At 39.9% G+C, this 12982-nt stretch overlaps 1 protein-coding gene across 3 annotated transcripts in view; it reads right to left on the bottom strand.

Annotated features, from left to right (window-relative positions):
- The window catches only part of CEP192 (centrosomal protein 192), a 95999-nt gene that overhangs the window by 40908 nt on the left and 42109 nt on the right, over positions 1-12982 (bottom strand). For all 3 annotated transcript variants that reach the window (XM_079784540.1, XM_079784538.1, XM_079784539.1), the window contains 6 exons: positions 9831-10650; positions 9614-9740; positions 8335-8506; positions 5586-6507; positions 4513-4661; positions 2993-3223 (listed from right to left, as the gene is read on the bottom strand). In XM_079784540.1, the coding sequence (XP_079640666.1) occupies positions 2993-3223; positions 4513-4661; positions 5586-6507; positions 8335-8506; positions 9614-9740; positions 9831-10650 (2421 nt within the window). The remainder of the gene's footprint in view (positions 1-2992; positions 3224-4512; positions 4662-5585; positions 6508-8334; positions 8507-9613; positions 9741-9830; positions 10651-12982) is intronic.

Here is a 12982-nt window from a genome sequence, read left to right as displayed (position 1 = left end):
TACCATTGCTATTTCTAAAAAAATTAAATTCTTTTTGTTAAATTCTTTTTGTTAGTCTATTACTCAAATATTGTACAGAACAAAGCAATATTACTTTGAAAAGTCTTAGATCTTAAGAGAATCTAACACAAGAATAAACTCAAAATGGATAAAAGACTTAAATGTAAGCTATGAAACCAGAAAAATCCTAGAAGAAAACATAGGCAGTAAAGTCTCAGATATTTCTGGTAGCAATATTTTTGCTGATATATCTCCTAGAGCAAGGAAAACAAAGAAAAAATAAAGAAACTACATCAAACTAAAAAGCTTCTGCATCAACAAAATGAAAAGGGAACCCACTGAATGAGAGAACATATTTGCCAATGATATCCTATCTAATAATAGACAAATATGCAAATTGACCATACCTCCGACACGCCCACAAGCCACGCCCATAAGCCACGCCCACCATCCAATCAGAGCGAGCATGCAAATTAACCCAAACCAAGATGGCTACAGCCACAGAGAGCAAGGTTTCCTAGGTAACAGAGGAAGCCAAGCTTCCTGCCTGCCCTTGCCAGGCCTAAGCCTCCACTCGAGCTACAAAGTTTCAATTATAGAAGGTAAACAAATTCAAACAAATGGCAGCAGAATGGAGCTTGAGAGAGCAGGCCAGGGTTGCCGCCGGCAACAGGGGAAGCAAAGCTTTCCACACACCCTGGCCGGGCCCACCCGCTTAAGGCAACAAAGTTTCAATTATAACCCCAACACAAATGGCTGCGGGCCTCGGAGGGAGCCCCAGGCTTGGCTCTGCTCCAGGCTACAAAGTTTCAATTGTAGAAGGAAAATAAATTCCAGATACCAGGGCCTCCGCTTGGGTTGCCAGGGGGCGTGGCCGGCCTGCAAACCACCAAAGGCCCCTTGCTCAGGCCGCCCCATGCCCCAAGGGAACCCCACCCTGATCCGGGACACCCTTCAGGGCAAACCAGCTGGCCCCCACCCCTGTACCAGGCCTCTATCCTATCTAATAAAAGAGTAATATACAGATTGATCATCACTGCAACACACAATATAGCTGCCCCCATGTGGTCAAAGATCCTGCCCCCATGTGGACACAAGATGGCCACCACAAGATGGCCAGCAGGAGAGGGCAGTTGGGAGGCACCCTGCCTGCAAGGGAGGGCAGTTGAGAGGGACCAAGCCTGCAAGGGAGGGCAGTTGGAGGTGATCAACCCTGCAGGAGAGGGCAGTTAGGGGTGACCGGGCCAGCAGAGGAGGGAAGTTGGGAGCAAACAGGCTGGCAGCAGAGTGGTTAGGGGGTGATCAGGCTGGCAGGCAGAAGCGGTTAGGGGCAATCAGGAAGGCAGGCAGGCAAGCAGTTGGGAGCCAGCAGTCCTGGATTGTGAGAGGGATGTCCGACTGCCCGTTTAGGCCCGATCCCGGTGGGACATCCCTCAAGGGGTCCCATATTGGAGAGGGTACAGGCTGGGCTGAGGGACAACCCCCCTCCGTGCACGAATTTCGTGCACCAGGCCTCTAGTACCTGATAAGGGGTTAATTTCCAAAATATATACAGAACTTACACAACTCAATACCAGGAAGACAAACAACCCAATTAAAAAATGGGTAAACATGAATAGATACTTTTACAGAGGACATATAGATGGCCAATAAACACATGATAAACTGCTCAACATCACTAATCATCAGAGAGATGCAAATTAAAGCCATATTACCTAAACCATTAATTCGAAAGAATATATCTACCCCTATGTTCACTGCAGCATTATTTACAATAGCCAAGAACTGGAAATAGCCAAGTGCCCATCAGTAGATGAGTGGATAAAAAAGCTATGGTACTTTTACACAGTGGAATACTACTTGGCCAGAAAAAGAAAGAAAATCTGACCTTTTGTGACAGCATGAATGGACCTGGAGATTATTATGCTACTTGAAATAACCCAGTCAGAGAAAGACAAATACTATATGATCTCATTTATATGTGGGATATAATTAATAAAATAAACTGACAAACAAAATAGAAACAGAGGAATGGAACATACTGATAGTTATCAGATGGGAGGGAGTTTGGGGGGACCGGATGAAAAAAGATGAAGGGATTAAGAGGGGGGAAAAAGAAAAATATATATATAACTAAAAGATACAGAAAACAGTGTGGTGATAGCCAGAGGGAAAGGGAGTGGAAGTAGCTAGAGGTGGGCAAAGGGGGCGAAAATGGGGACAGAAAGAGACTATGCTTGGGGAGAAGGGTGCACGAGCAGTGTACAAATGATGTTTTGTTGAGTTGTACACTTGGAGCCCGTACCCCAATAAATTCAATTTTAAAAAAAGCACCAGTGGAGCCTGGCCCGGAGTGGCTCACAGGTTGAGTGTCGGCCTATGAACCAGGAGGTCATGGTTCGATTCCCGTTCAGCGCACATACACGGGTTGCAGGCTCAATCCCCAATGTGCAGGAGGCAGCTGATCAAGGATTCTCTCTCCCTCTCCCTTCCTCTCTGAAATCAATAAAAACAAACAAAACACCAATGGTATTCTAACATGCAGCCAAAGTTGAGTGCCACTGTCCTAAAGAGGAATATAATACAGTAACTGACCCACTGTCCCAACTAGGCTAGACCTTATTTCTTTCACTTCTAGAAAACAGAGGACTACAGAAGAGAAATTTCTTCAGCTAGCAAATAATCTTCAGGTAAAGAAAAGAAAGAATAATATGAACATAGCACTTAAGTGATTATCAAATTACAAAATGAATATAAGGTTTGAAAATAAGGTTTAATGCTACATTTTGCTTTATAAACATCTGAGCAAATATATCCATGTTTCTACAAAACAACAGAAATAATTTTAAATTTTGGAATAAGAAGATATTAAGAACTAATGTTTAGCTGAAGTTAACTTTGTGGCACATTTACTCACAAATTCATTTTTTCCCTAAATATTACTTTTAAGGTTATATGGTCTTCATTAAAAGATCCGCTTACAAACAGTTACCTCGATCACAGGGGTCTCGGCAACAGCGGTGAGAATGACTCTGCTGGCCAAGGCTTCTGCTTGGACTACCGTCTCAGCATCTGCTGTAAACGGCCAAGAAGCAACACTGAAAATACATCTGAAAATCCCAGGATCGATTGGTATGAAAAGTACTTTTATCTCTTCTGTGGCATGAGGTCTTATGATGACTTTATTCTTGAAAACTAAACAAGGATATGCTAAAAGATCCACCTTAAAAAAAAAAAAAAGAGGCACATGGTTTATTAAAAAATGGCTTCACAATGAAAATCAAGAAGTAGAATCAGTTAGTTTAAAATCCTATTCCCCAGTCACTTGAACTACCAAACCTAGACATTCAATACCTCTTCAAAACTACCAAGTCTTATAACTGATTATCTGTAGAGTACAATTAGTCAAACTCATGAAGCTTTATGAAGACAGGTTGAATTCATGGCCCATAGTCTATTTTAAAGCAAACACAGTTTTTGATACCCACACTTTCCTTGAAAAGGAAACTGAAAATTGCAGCACTTAATAGCCCTGTACATGGCCCCAGGACCTAGTTTCTGGTACAATGCAGGATGGTTAGACTGATCTCTAATACTCCTTGTCACACCTGCAAGTTTATGATTGTAATTCACTCCAAACCCTCCCTTCTCACTCACTGTAAATGGGATCATCTTTTCTATCTCCACTCACAGAGACAACACTGCTTCCTGAGAAGGCCTTCAATCTCACCACCTTTTATCCTCAACCCTTTCCTTCAACTATCTGCTTTCCCTCTAACCTCAGGATATGAAAGCAGAGGGTATAAGCTAGGAAAATAGGAGAGTAGGGTAGAGACCATCTTATTTTACCAGAAAAAGGCCATTACCAGGATGTAACAGGGGAGAGTACACCACCAATGCTGGTCTGCAAGTAGCAGTTGCAAAATCAGGGTATTTTAGAACAGGAGCTGCTGTCCATATTTCCCACCCTCCCTACTCACTGATATTCAATCATAAAGGAAGACATAGATTCTAGAACTGTAACAGCTGTTATTGATCATGTGAGATCCTCACTATAAAAGATCATGTAAAAATATAAAAAATTAGTCAAAAAGACTACTAAAGGTGTGGCCCCTAAAGAGTAACTTGTTTGTTTTTTTGATAAATGACAGTAACTTATATTCAATCACATTTAACAAAACTAGAAACGCAAGACTTTCAGTGGTTTAAATAATAGTACTAAAAGGACATATACATGATTTCATAAATAAATAAATAACAATGAAATATAATGATTAATTAATAAATAATAATAACTGGCAGAAAATGAGAAACATATTCAGATTTCACTTCTTACACCAGAAGTATTACAACAAAAGAGGGACCAAGAAAGATACCATTCCAATGATTTTGTGCAAGGTATAAGAGGAGGGACATACTCCCAGTATAAAAGGACATATTAGACAAAAAAGAAATCCAGCATTAATCATAATGCAATTGTTAAGTCAAAAGAAAAAGTTAATGAAAACTTACCTTTTCACCATTAACACTAACACTGAGAACTCCTATGCTGACCTGCAGCCAGCGGGTGGTTGGATTAAGTACACTAAGGTGGGTTTGTGAAGCAATACCAACACAGCAAGCATGAGGAAACTTCACTTCCTCAGGTACTCTTACATTCCCTGGGTAAAAATAAAGCATAGTCAAAAATGCAAGTTATAGTGAATACCTGATTAAATGCACAGCTAGTTAAATGGAAATTTTATAGAAGGCTATTTGTTTACCCAGAGCTATGGTATAAAGTGCTCCAGGTCTTCAGGCTCCTTGATATTCTTTCTCTAAACCTCAGAATAGGTTGGCCAACAATTATTTTCTGCTGAATCCAGCCAAGGAATAAGAACAATTAAAACTGATCAAGCTCACAATTTAAAGCTAATCAACTCTCAGATGTTACTACCTATTATAATCTCTTCCTTTTTTCTCCCACAAATATAAGCCACTGCCTAACCTAATAAGAAATGATAGAGGTTCTAACTTGGATGTTTAATACAACCAGTCTTTTCACCATCCTTATGCAGTTACGCTGAAATTTCCTTGAAGACAGCACTCCAGTGGTTGTGTGTACTGGGTCAGAAAAAGCACAGCACCCACCTCTGCTTAGCAGAGTGACCATCAACAAGAGAATCAGGGGCAGTTCAGCTATTACAGACAGAAGTGGGAGGGTGCCCTCTCTCACTACCACAACAGTAACCCTCCAAGACTTAAAAGCTGGAAGGAGACTCACTCCTTCAGGGAGGTGACTCTAAACTGGACATTTCCTAGTTGAAAGACTAACAGAACACAAGTGCAGAACACAACAGACAGGAAGACAAAGGTATTGGGAGTTTCATCTACATAAGTTTTCATATTTTTCTAAGGTCACTTCAAGGACCCTTGCCTAGAAATATGTAGTCTGTATTCCAAATTCAGGACAAAGGAAAAAACTTATGAGAAACTCAGGCCCATCATTATCTCCTTGAAACAAAACTAGTTTTTATGGTGTCATTTGAGAAAACTCAATTTTAAGTAATAGCAAGCAACAGGCAATAACAGCAAAAGCATCTTACCAAATCCTGACATCATTCCTGAATCCCATGGTTCAATTCCATAATTTGCACCAACAGACTGCACAGGAAAAGATTTTGCTGTAGTTAGAAGATTCTGATGTGTGGTATTAGAATATGGGTTACAAAGGGAAGAAGTACCCATCAATCCAGAGCTGATATTTTGTCCTAGACAGATGTCCACAGCCACAGAGTTCTGAACATGCTCGCCTGTGACAGCAGGGTAAGAACAGCTTCCTGAAAACCCAGAGATGGTGGTGCTGCCCGTATAGCACGGGGCCAAAGCCACATTTCCAGCTGCAGGTAGTGTTCCCAAATACTGCTGGGCAAAGGGAGCTGTGGCTAAAGAATGTCGAGTCAACAGTGCAGGAACTGAGGTGGGAATGTTCTGCATGTCGAAAGCAGAGCCATAAATCACAGAGCTGGGAAGTGAGGCACACTGGCTTCCAGAGGCCATCTGATGAGGAACCTGGCCACTCAATGCACTGTTGGTAGTTGACATATCTTCTGAAGTTACTCTCTCACTTTCGTTCACAGACGCCTGGAGTGTCCCAGGGAGGCGTGGCATTGCTGACACAATCAGGTGCCTGGGACCTGACTTGCTCAGATGAGCCAGGCTGATCTGGTCCAATTCGCTGGAGTTTGTAGTCAAACCGGTGGCAGTGGTTTCCGATAGATCTTCACTTTTGGAGGAAAGATCTTTACTAAATCTAAAGTTAGGTTTTATATCTTCAGGTTTGCTACTCAGAGAAGTAGTTTCAGTCATTTTTTCTGTATCTGATTTTCTCTGGATAATATGTGATAATGTTTCTTTTCCTCTACCTTGAAATGAATCTTTTTCTCTCAAATTTTCCACAGTCTGTTCCTCTGGTGGAATTGGACTGGCTCGAATAATTGTGGTGCTCAACTCACTGGTGATATCACTCTGAGTGACAAAAAATTGTTAGAAATAATCCATAGATTATTACAAATTCAAATAACATAATAAAGAGACCTAAATAATGTTAACTCTGAAAAAAAAGTTAGCTTACACACAAAAAAATGTAGTTTTGCAGCTATGAAATGCAAGATTAAGTTTAAAAATTTTTTGCATTATTTTATAGAAATAATTATGAGGAGATTAAAGAAGAGGTATACACCAATTCTATTTCTGAAAAAATTTACATAAAGGACAAGAGACAACTAATTTTATAAAATTTAAGGAATATTTTCCTTCTAAACTATACAATAAAAATCTAAGTAAATTAGTTAACAAAGGAATGGGGCAGGGAGGGCAGTGAGCAAGCTTTCAAATGACATCAACATGAAGTTAAGAATCAACACAAAGCCAGTTCAAAGGCTCTCTCTCCCACTCACATTATTTGTCTACTAGAGGCCCAGAGCACGAAATTCATGTATGGGTAGGGTCCCTAGGCCTGGCCTGTGATCAGGATTTATCTTCCCTGGCTGCCGACAGCTTTAGAAATAAAGACACTGATAAACAAATTATTTGCCAGTCATCCATCCATCCGTCCATCACTTCATCAATCAATAAATAAAAATAACAAGAGCCTGTATGTATTCAGTGGTACGTTCTTGCTGCCAAGCCCTGTCCTCACATCACTGTCCCTCCTTACAGATGAAGAAACAGCTTGGGGAGATTGTATCCATCTGAAAGTAGCAGAGAAGCCATCTGACTGTATAATTCAGCTCTTAACCACTATGCTAAGAACATAGAGACCCAACATCTAAAAGCATCATCTACAAGACAACTTTCATGAACAACATAAACTGATGAACAAAAATAGATCCAGAGACATAGAAGCATCGAACAGACCATCAAACCTCAGAGGAAAGGTAGGGGTGGGGGTAAGAGATCAACCAAAGGACTTGTATGCATGCATATAAGCATAACCAATGGACAAAGACAGTAGGGGGGTAAGGGCATGTGCTGGGGGTGGGAGCGGCCGGGGAGAGGTCAATGGAGGGAAAAGGAGACTCATGTAATACTTTAAACAATAAAGAATTTAAATGTTAAAAATAATAAATAAAATTTTTTTTAAAGACAGCTTTCAGTGAAATGGTCTTTATCTTGCCCCTCTCAATGACTCCTCCACACTGCTACTGCAATGAGCTTTAAAAACATCAACACAGGTCATGTCAGTGTTCTGCTTAAGAACCTTCAAACCCACAAATTTTACATCTAAGATGCTTCTTGGTTTGGCCTCTCCTCTTTGCCCCAAGTACATGATTCACTAGAGCCATTCCAAACTTCTTGAAGTCCCTCAAATGCAGTCTGTATTTACAATTCCATGTCTTCCCCCATTTGTTTGTCTGCTTCTTCCCTGCCTAAGTCCAAGTAGTCCTGAAAAAGATGGCTTCAATACTAGTACATTATTATCCCTCCTATCAACACCCTAGTCATATTTTTTGTTATCTCCTTCTGAATACCCAGAGAATAGGTCCAGCACAGTGCATTTCACTACAGAGTGTGTCTTGCATATATGTGTCTTCCACCAGACTGAGAGTGTTTAAGGGCAGATACTAAAATATTTTTAACTCTAGTGCCCACCCAACATGAGAAATGGTTTGATTCTCCTTTCTTTCTCCCTTCCCTCTTTCTCCCTCCCTCCCTTGTACCCCTGTCAACCCCTATTTTAAAGATAAAAATGGCAACAGAAAGTATACAGGCAGGAACTTCAGTCTGAACCCTACATCAGTAACACTTTAGAGCCAGAAGTCTTACTAAAGAAATAATAAAAGTGCTGCCCACCTTGCAGTACTCAAGGCCATGATCTGAGGCCATGGTGGGACAGGTGCTCTCTTGTTCAGACACATAAGTGAGCCTACTCACACTAGCCTCTGGACACATCAACTGAGACGACTCACTCTCACAGGGGGGCTTCTGATGATGAGCTGCTGAGCCAAATGATTCTGAAGCACGCCTGAAAGAGAAAACCCCTCGTGACTGGAATTGTCCATTCTCTTATTTAACATTATCTATACTAGCAAAAGCCAATCCTGTTTTGCCTACAATCTTACTAATCTTCAGCCTCTGCAATATACAGGGGTGAGTTTACAGTTGTGAGTACACAAAAGTTTATTCTTATATTATGGGTTAATGACTGCATTTATTTATTTTATTATAGCTGTAAATCTAATTTTGTCTATGAATATACATATATTTGGTAAAGCAATAAATTTACACTGTCAAAAATTATATATACATACATACATATATCTATAGATTAGAATGTTGATTTACACCTTTTCAAAAATTAAACTTTAGAAAGTTCTTATAACTTGGTTAAATTAGTTTACGCCTACCCTGATAAACTTATCCTAAAATCTGTGAAGGAAGTTTATTATTCTAACTCTTGAAAAAGTATTTACCCATCTTACTAGTGTTAAAAATACAAATCCTATACAATAAACCCTAATATGCAAATCGACCAAACAGCGGAATAACTAGCAGAACGACCGGTCACTATGACACACACTGACCACCAGGGGGCAGACGCTCAACCAGAAGCCAGGCTCACAGCTGGCGAGTGTAGCAGTGGTGGTGGGAACCTCTCCGATGCAGGTGGGCAGTAAGGAGCAAGGGGTCCGGGACTGCGAGAGCCCCAAACTGTGAGAGGGCGCAGGCCAGGCTGAGGGCTTACTCCTAACCTGGTAATTTCATTCCTAGATATCTATCCTAAGGAAATCAGTGAAAACACAGAAAAAATTTTATGAGCAAATTTGTTCATCTCAATATCACTAAAATGGCAGAAATAATGTAGTGAGTATCCACCAGGAGCATGTAAACCATGAGAGATTCATTATACAATCTGTAACATTACTAATTTTCTTTTAAATACAGGGAATTATTGTAAGTGGAAAGAACAAGAATACAGCAATTTGCACAAAAAAATGGCTTGAATGAAATTGACAAAATATTTACAATGGTTACCTTTGAGCAATGAATCTATAATTAATTTTCTCTTATATACTTTTTTCTTATATTGAGCATGTATTTTTATTATTTAAAAAAAAAGGTAAGCACCTACCCTGATAAACTTGTTCCAGAAGCTTCACTAGGAGAAGAATGACTCAGGGGAGTGGTGGAAGGTCTGAAGCTATCCTGATCATCTTCTGAACTATGTCCACCATGCTCAGGAGAAGAATTTTTCAAATCTATCAGAAAGGTATAGTTTCTCATGAGAACAGGAAAAAAACCTACTCTGTATAATTTTGTGAAATGTGATCAACTACTCTGATACTTACCAACATTTTTAGATGAGATTAAGAAATGTTTTCCAAAAGTCACGTGCTTTTCACTGCTACTTGTTTCACTAACATACTCATTTTGCCTCTGATTTTCTCTATTAGTTTGCATTTCTTCACGCTCTTCTGACAGCCAAAAGGGGCTCTTTACTAATGAATAGCTATTAGATGTTGGGATGGATATTGAGGTAGCTTTTTCACTATTACCAGTATCTGGTAATTTGTCGTCAATGGAATACGTCTTCACCTCAACTATTGCACTCTCACTCTCTCTTATATTTGTAATAACTGAATTTGAAGAGTCTGTTGTTCTAAATGATTCCTGGTTTTCACTCTCTCTGCTTTCACCATAGTAAACAGCTGGTGTATTTTCTTCTGATTCCCTTACACTTACACTAGTAGCATCTAAGTCCACTGTATGGGTGTCTTGTGTAGTGCGTTCTTTTGGCAAAGATAAATCCCAAATGTCAGACACGCTAGTTCTTGAAAAGTTTCCCAGTCCACCTTCGCATCTACTAACTTCCGTTTTTCTAAGGTATTTCTCCATATCAAATGCACTGGTTCCATTACTTTGTTCTAAATCATTAGATATGAAATGAGACACAATGGAAACGTCCTGTTGTTCACCATCTTCCTGAAAAGTCTTCTTTCTGGTTTTATTTGAAAGTGCCTTGATCATGGCAGCAAGTTGGGAAGGATCAGTACTCACTGATGCATCTGCAATAGCTGAAGCAATGGTGCTTATCCTAAGTACAGAATCATCACCATCAGGTAGGTCGCCTTTACATCTTCGGGGTTTGCTATTTATGAAGAAAGTGTCCTAGAAATGAGAAAATTTACACCAGATAAATTTACCTCAGTCCATAAACAGGTACATATTAATCTTTATTTATAAACTAAAGGCCTGGTGCATGAATTCATGCACAGATGGGGTCCCTCGGCCTGGCCAGTGATCGGGGCCGATCAGGGCTATCCCGCCCAGTCCTGATCAGGGCTGATGGGGCCAGCCAGCTGGGCGGAGGGACCATGGGAGGTTGGCCGGGCCACTGGAGGTTGGCTGTGGGAGTGCACTGACTACCAGGGGGCAGTTCCTGCATTGAGCGTCTTCCCCCTGGTGGCCAGTGCATGTCATAGCGAGCGGTTGACCAGTCATAACAGTTACTTAGGCTTTTCTATATAGAGATGCTAGACAAGATTTAACAGCAGCAATAACTTAAGGGTATAGCAGTGAAATATCCTGAAAAAATAAGACAGCTGCTATCAACTTCAATTGTTGAATACTGAATTACTTATGTAATCAGATTATCAATTGATTAAAAAAAATCTTCAGGAGTAAAAGATGCTAAAACGGAATCAGAAAAATAATTTAAAACCAAAAAATTAAGAAAATAAGATTGAGAAGCCATTGTTACTGCCAAGTATAGATCCTGGTAATTTCATTCAATTGTTAGAACTATTTACAAGCGATACAGAGAAAGACAAGTACCATGTGATTTCACTCATATGTGAATCTAATAAACAAAATGAACTAACAAGCAAAACAAAGACAGACTCTAGATAGAGAATAGGCTGACATCTGGGGGTGGAGGGCTAGATGGAAGGCTAGAGAAATAGAGCAACAAAGAAAGTAAGAGAAAGAACTCATGGATATGGACAACAATGTGGTGATTGCAAGCAGGGCAGGAGGTGGAAGGTATAGGGGGGATAAATGGTGATGGACAGAGATTGACTTGGGGTGGTGAACCCACAATACAGTGTATAAATGATGTGTCAAATTGTGCACCTGAAACCTGTATAATTTTGTTAACCAATGTCACCCCAATAAATTCAATTTTTTATAAAAGGATTTATAGGCAAGACATAAATAGGAATCATGGATAAAAAACTAAAATGGAACCAATAAATAGAAACAAACACATTCAATATTCAAAAATGCAAGTTAAGAACTGTCTCCAGCCCTAACCGGTTTGGCTCAGTGGATAGAGTGTCGGCCTTCGGACTGAAGGGTCCCAGGTTCGATTCCGGTCAAGGGCATGTACCTTGGTTGTGGGCACATCCCCAGTGGGAGGTGTGCAGGAGGCAGCTGATCGATGTTTCTCTCTCATCGATGTTTCTAACTCTCTATCCGTCTCCCTTCCTCCCTGTAAAAATCAATAAAATATATTTAAAAAAAAAAAAAACTTGTCTCCAGTAATAACAAACTAAGTAGTACAAAACAATTCTTGCTGAGAGCAATTAGAACTGGAGAGCATATTCAAAGACTTCCCTTAAATGGCATTGGAAAGCTTTAAAAAAATTTAAAAAATTAAAAACTATGAGGCCAAAATTCAAAAGGAAGAATCCCAAAAAGGTGAGTCCATTAATGGAGATGCCTTCCCTAGGGAATCTGCTGTTTCAAGAGGCAGCTGATTAAATTTCAAGAAGCAGACAAGCAAAGCTGTTCTTACGGGGGTAAGAGTATAAAACCGCAAGTTCAGTATTTGCCTATTATGGCAGGCAATGACCCTGATAAACATCATACTTTAGGGAGAGACCACAAAGGACTACACCCTAGGAGTTAAGGAAAACCAAAATTAGACTGGCCCTCCTACAGACTGAGGCTCAGTTCTAATGACCTCAATCTCAGAAACCAAATTAAAGTAATCTGAGATTGCTAGAGTTCTTTGCTCCCTTTCGGAAGCAAACATAAATCCTGTCTGGAAGATATAATCCCCCATGACCTCCAATTATTTCAACAACTTTTCCTGTAAAAGTCCACCACTCAATCAATGACACATGAAGTTTCAAGATAATGTGGCCCAAGTACAAGAGAAACAGACCTGTGGGGGATCCAGAAACTGGTCATCAAAATGGAAAACACATCTGAATCTAAAATCTAAAACATAAAATCTAACATAAACTCTAAAACATAATTAAGGAAGTAAAAGACAACACTGAGACGCTAGCAGAGGGCTAGGAATTATAAAGAAATAACTAAATGTAAATTTTATAACTGAGAAATACAGTAACAAATTAAGAACCCAATCGATCGACAAAACCTAATTGGACACAACTGGAAAAAAAAGAGACTTGGAAGAGAATTCTGAAGAAAATATCCAGAATGAACTGTGAAAGAGAAAGTTAATGGAAACTACAAAAAAGAACAGAAAGAT

This window comes from Cnephaeus nilssonii (assembly GCF_951640355.1).
Source record: "Cnephaeus nilssonii genome assembly, chromosome: 11".
Taxonomy (NCBI): Eukaryota; Metazoa; Chordata; class Mammalia; order Chiroptera; family Vespertilionidae; genus Cnephaeus; species Cnephaeus nilssonii.
This window is presented reverse-complemented; position numbering and strand designations above follow the sequence as displayed.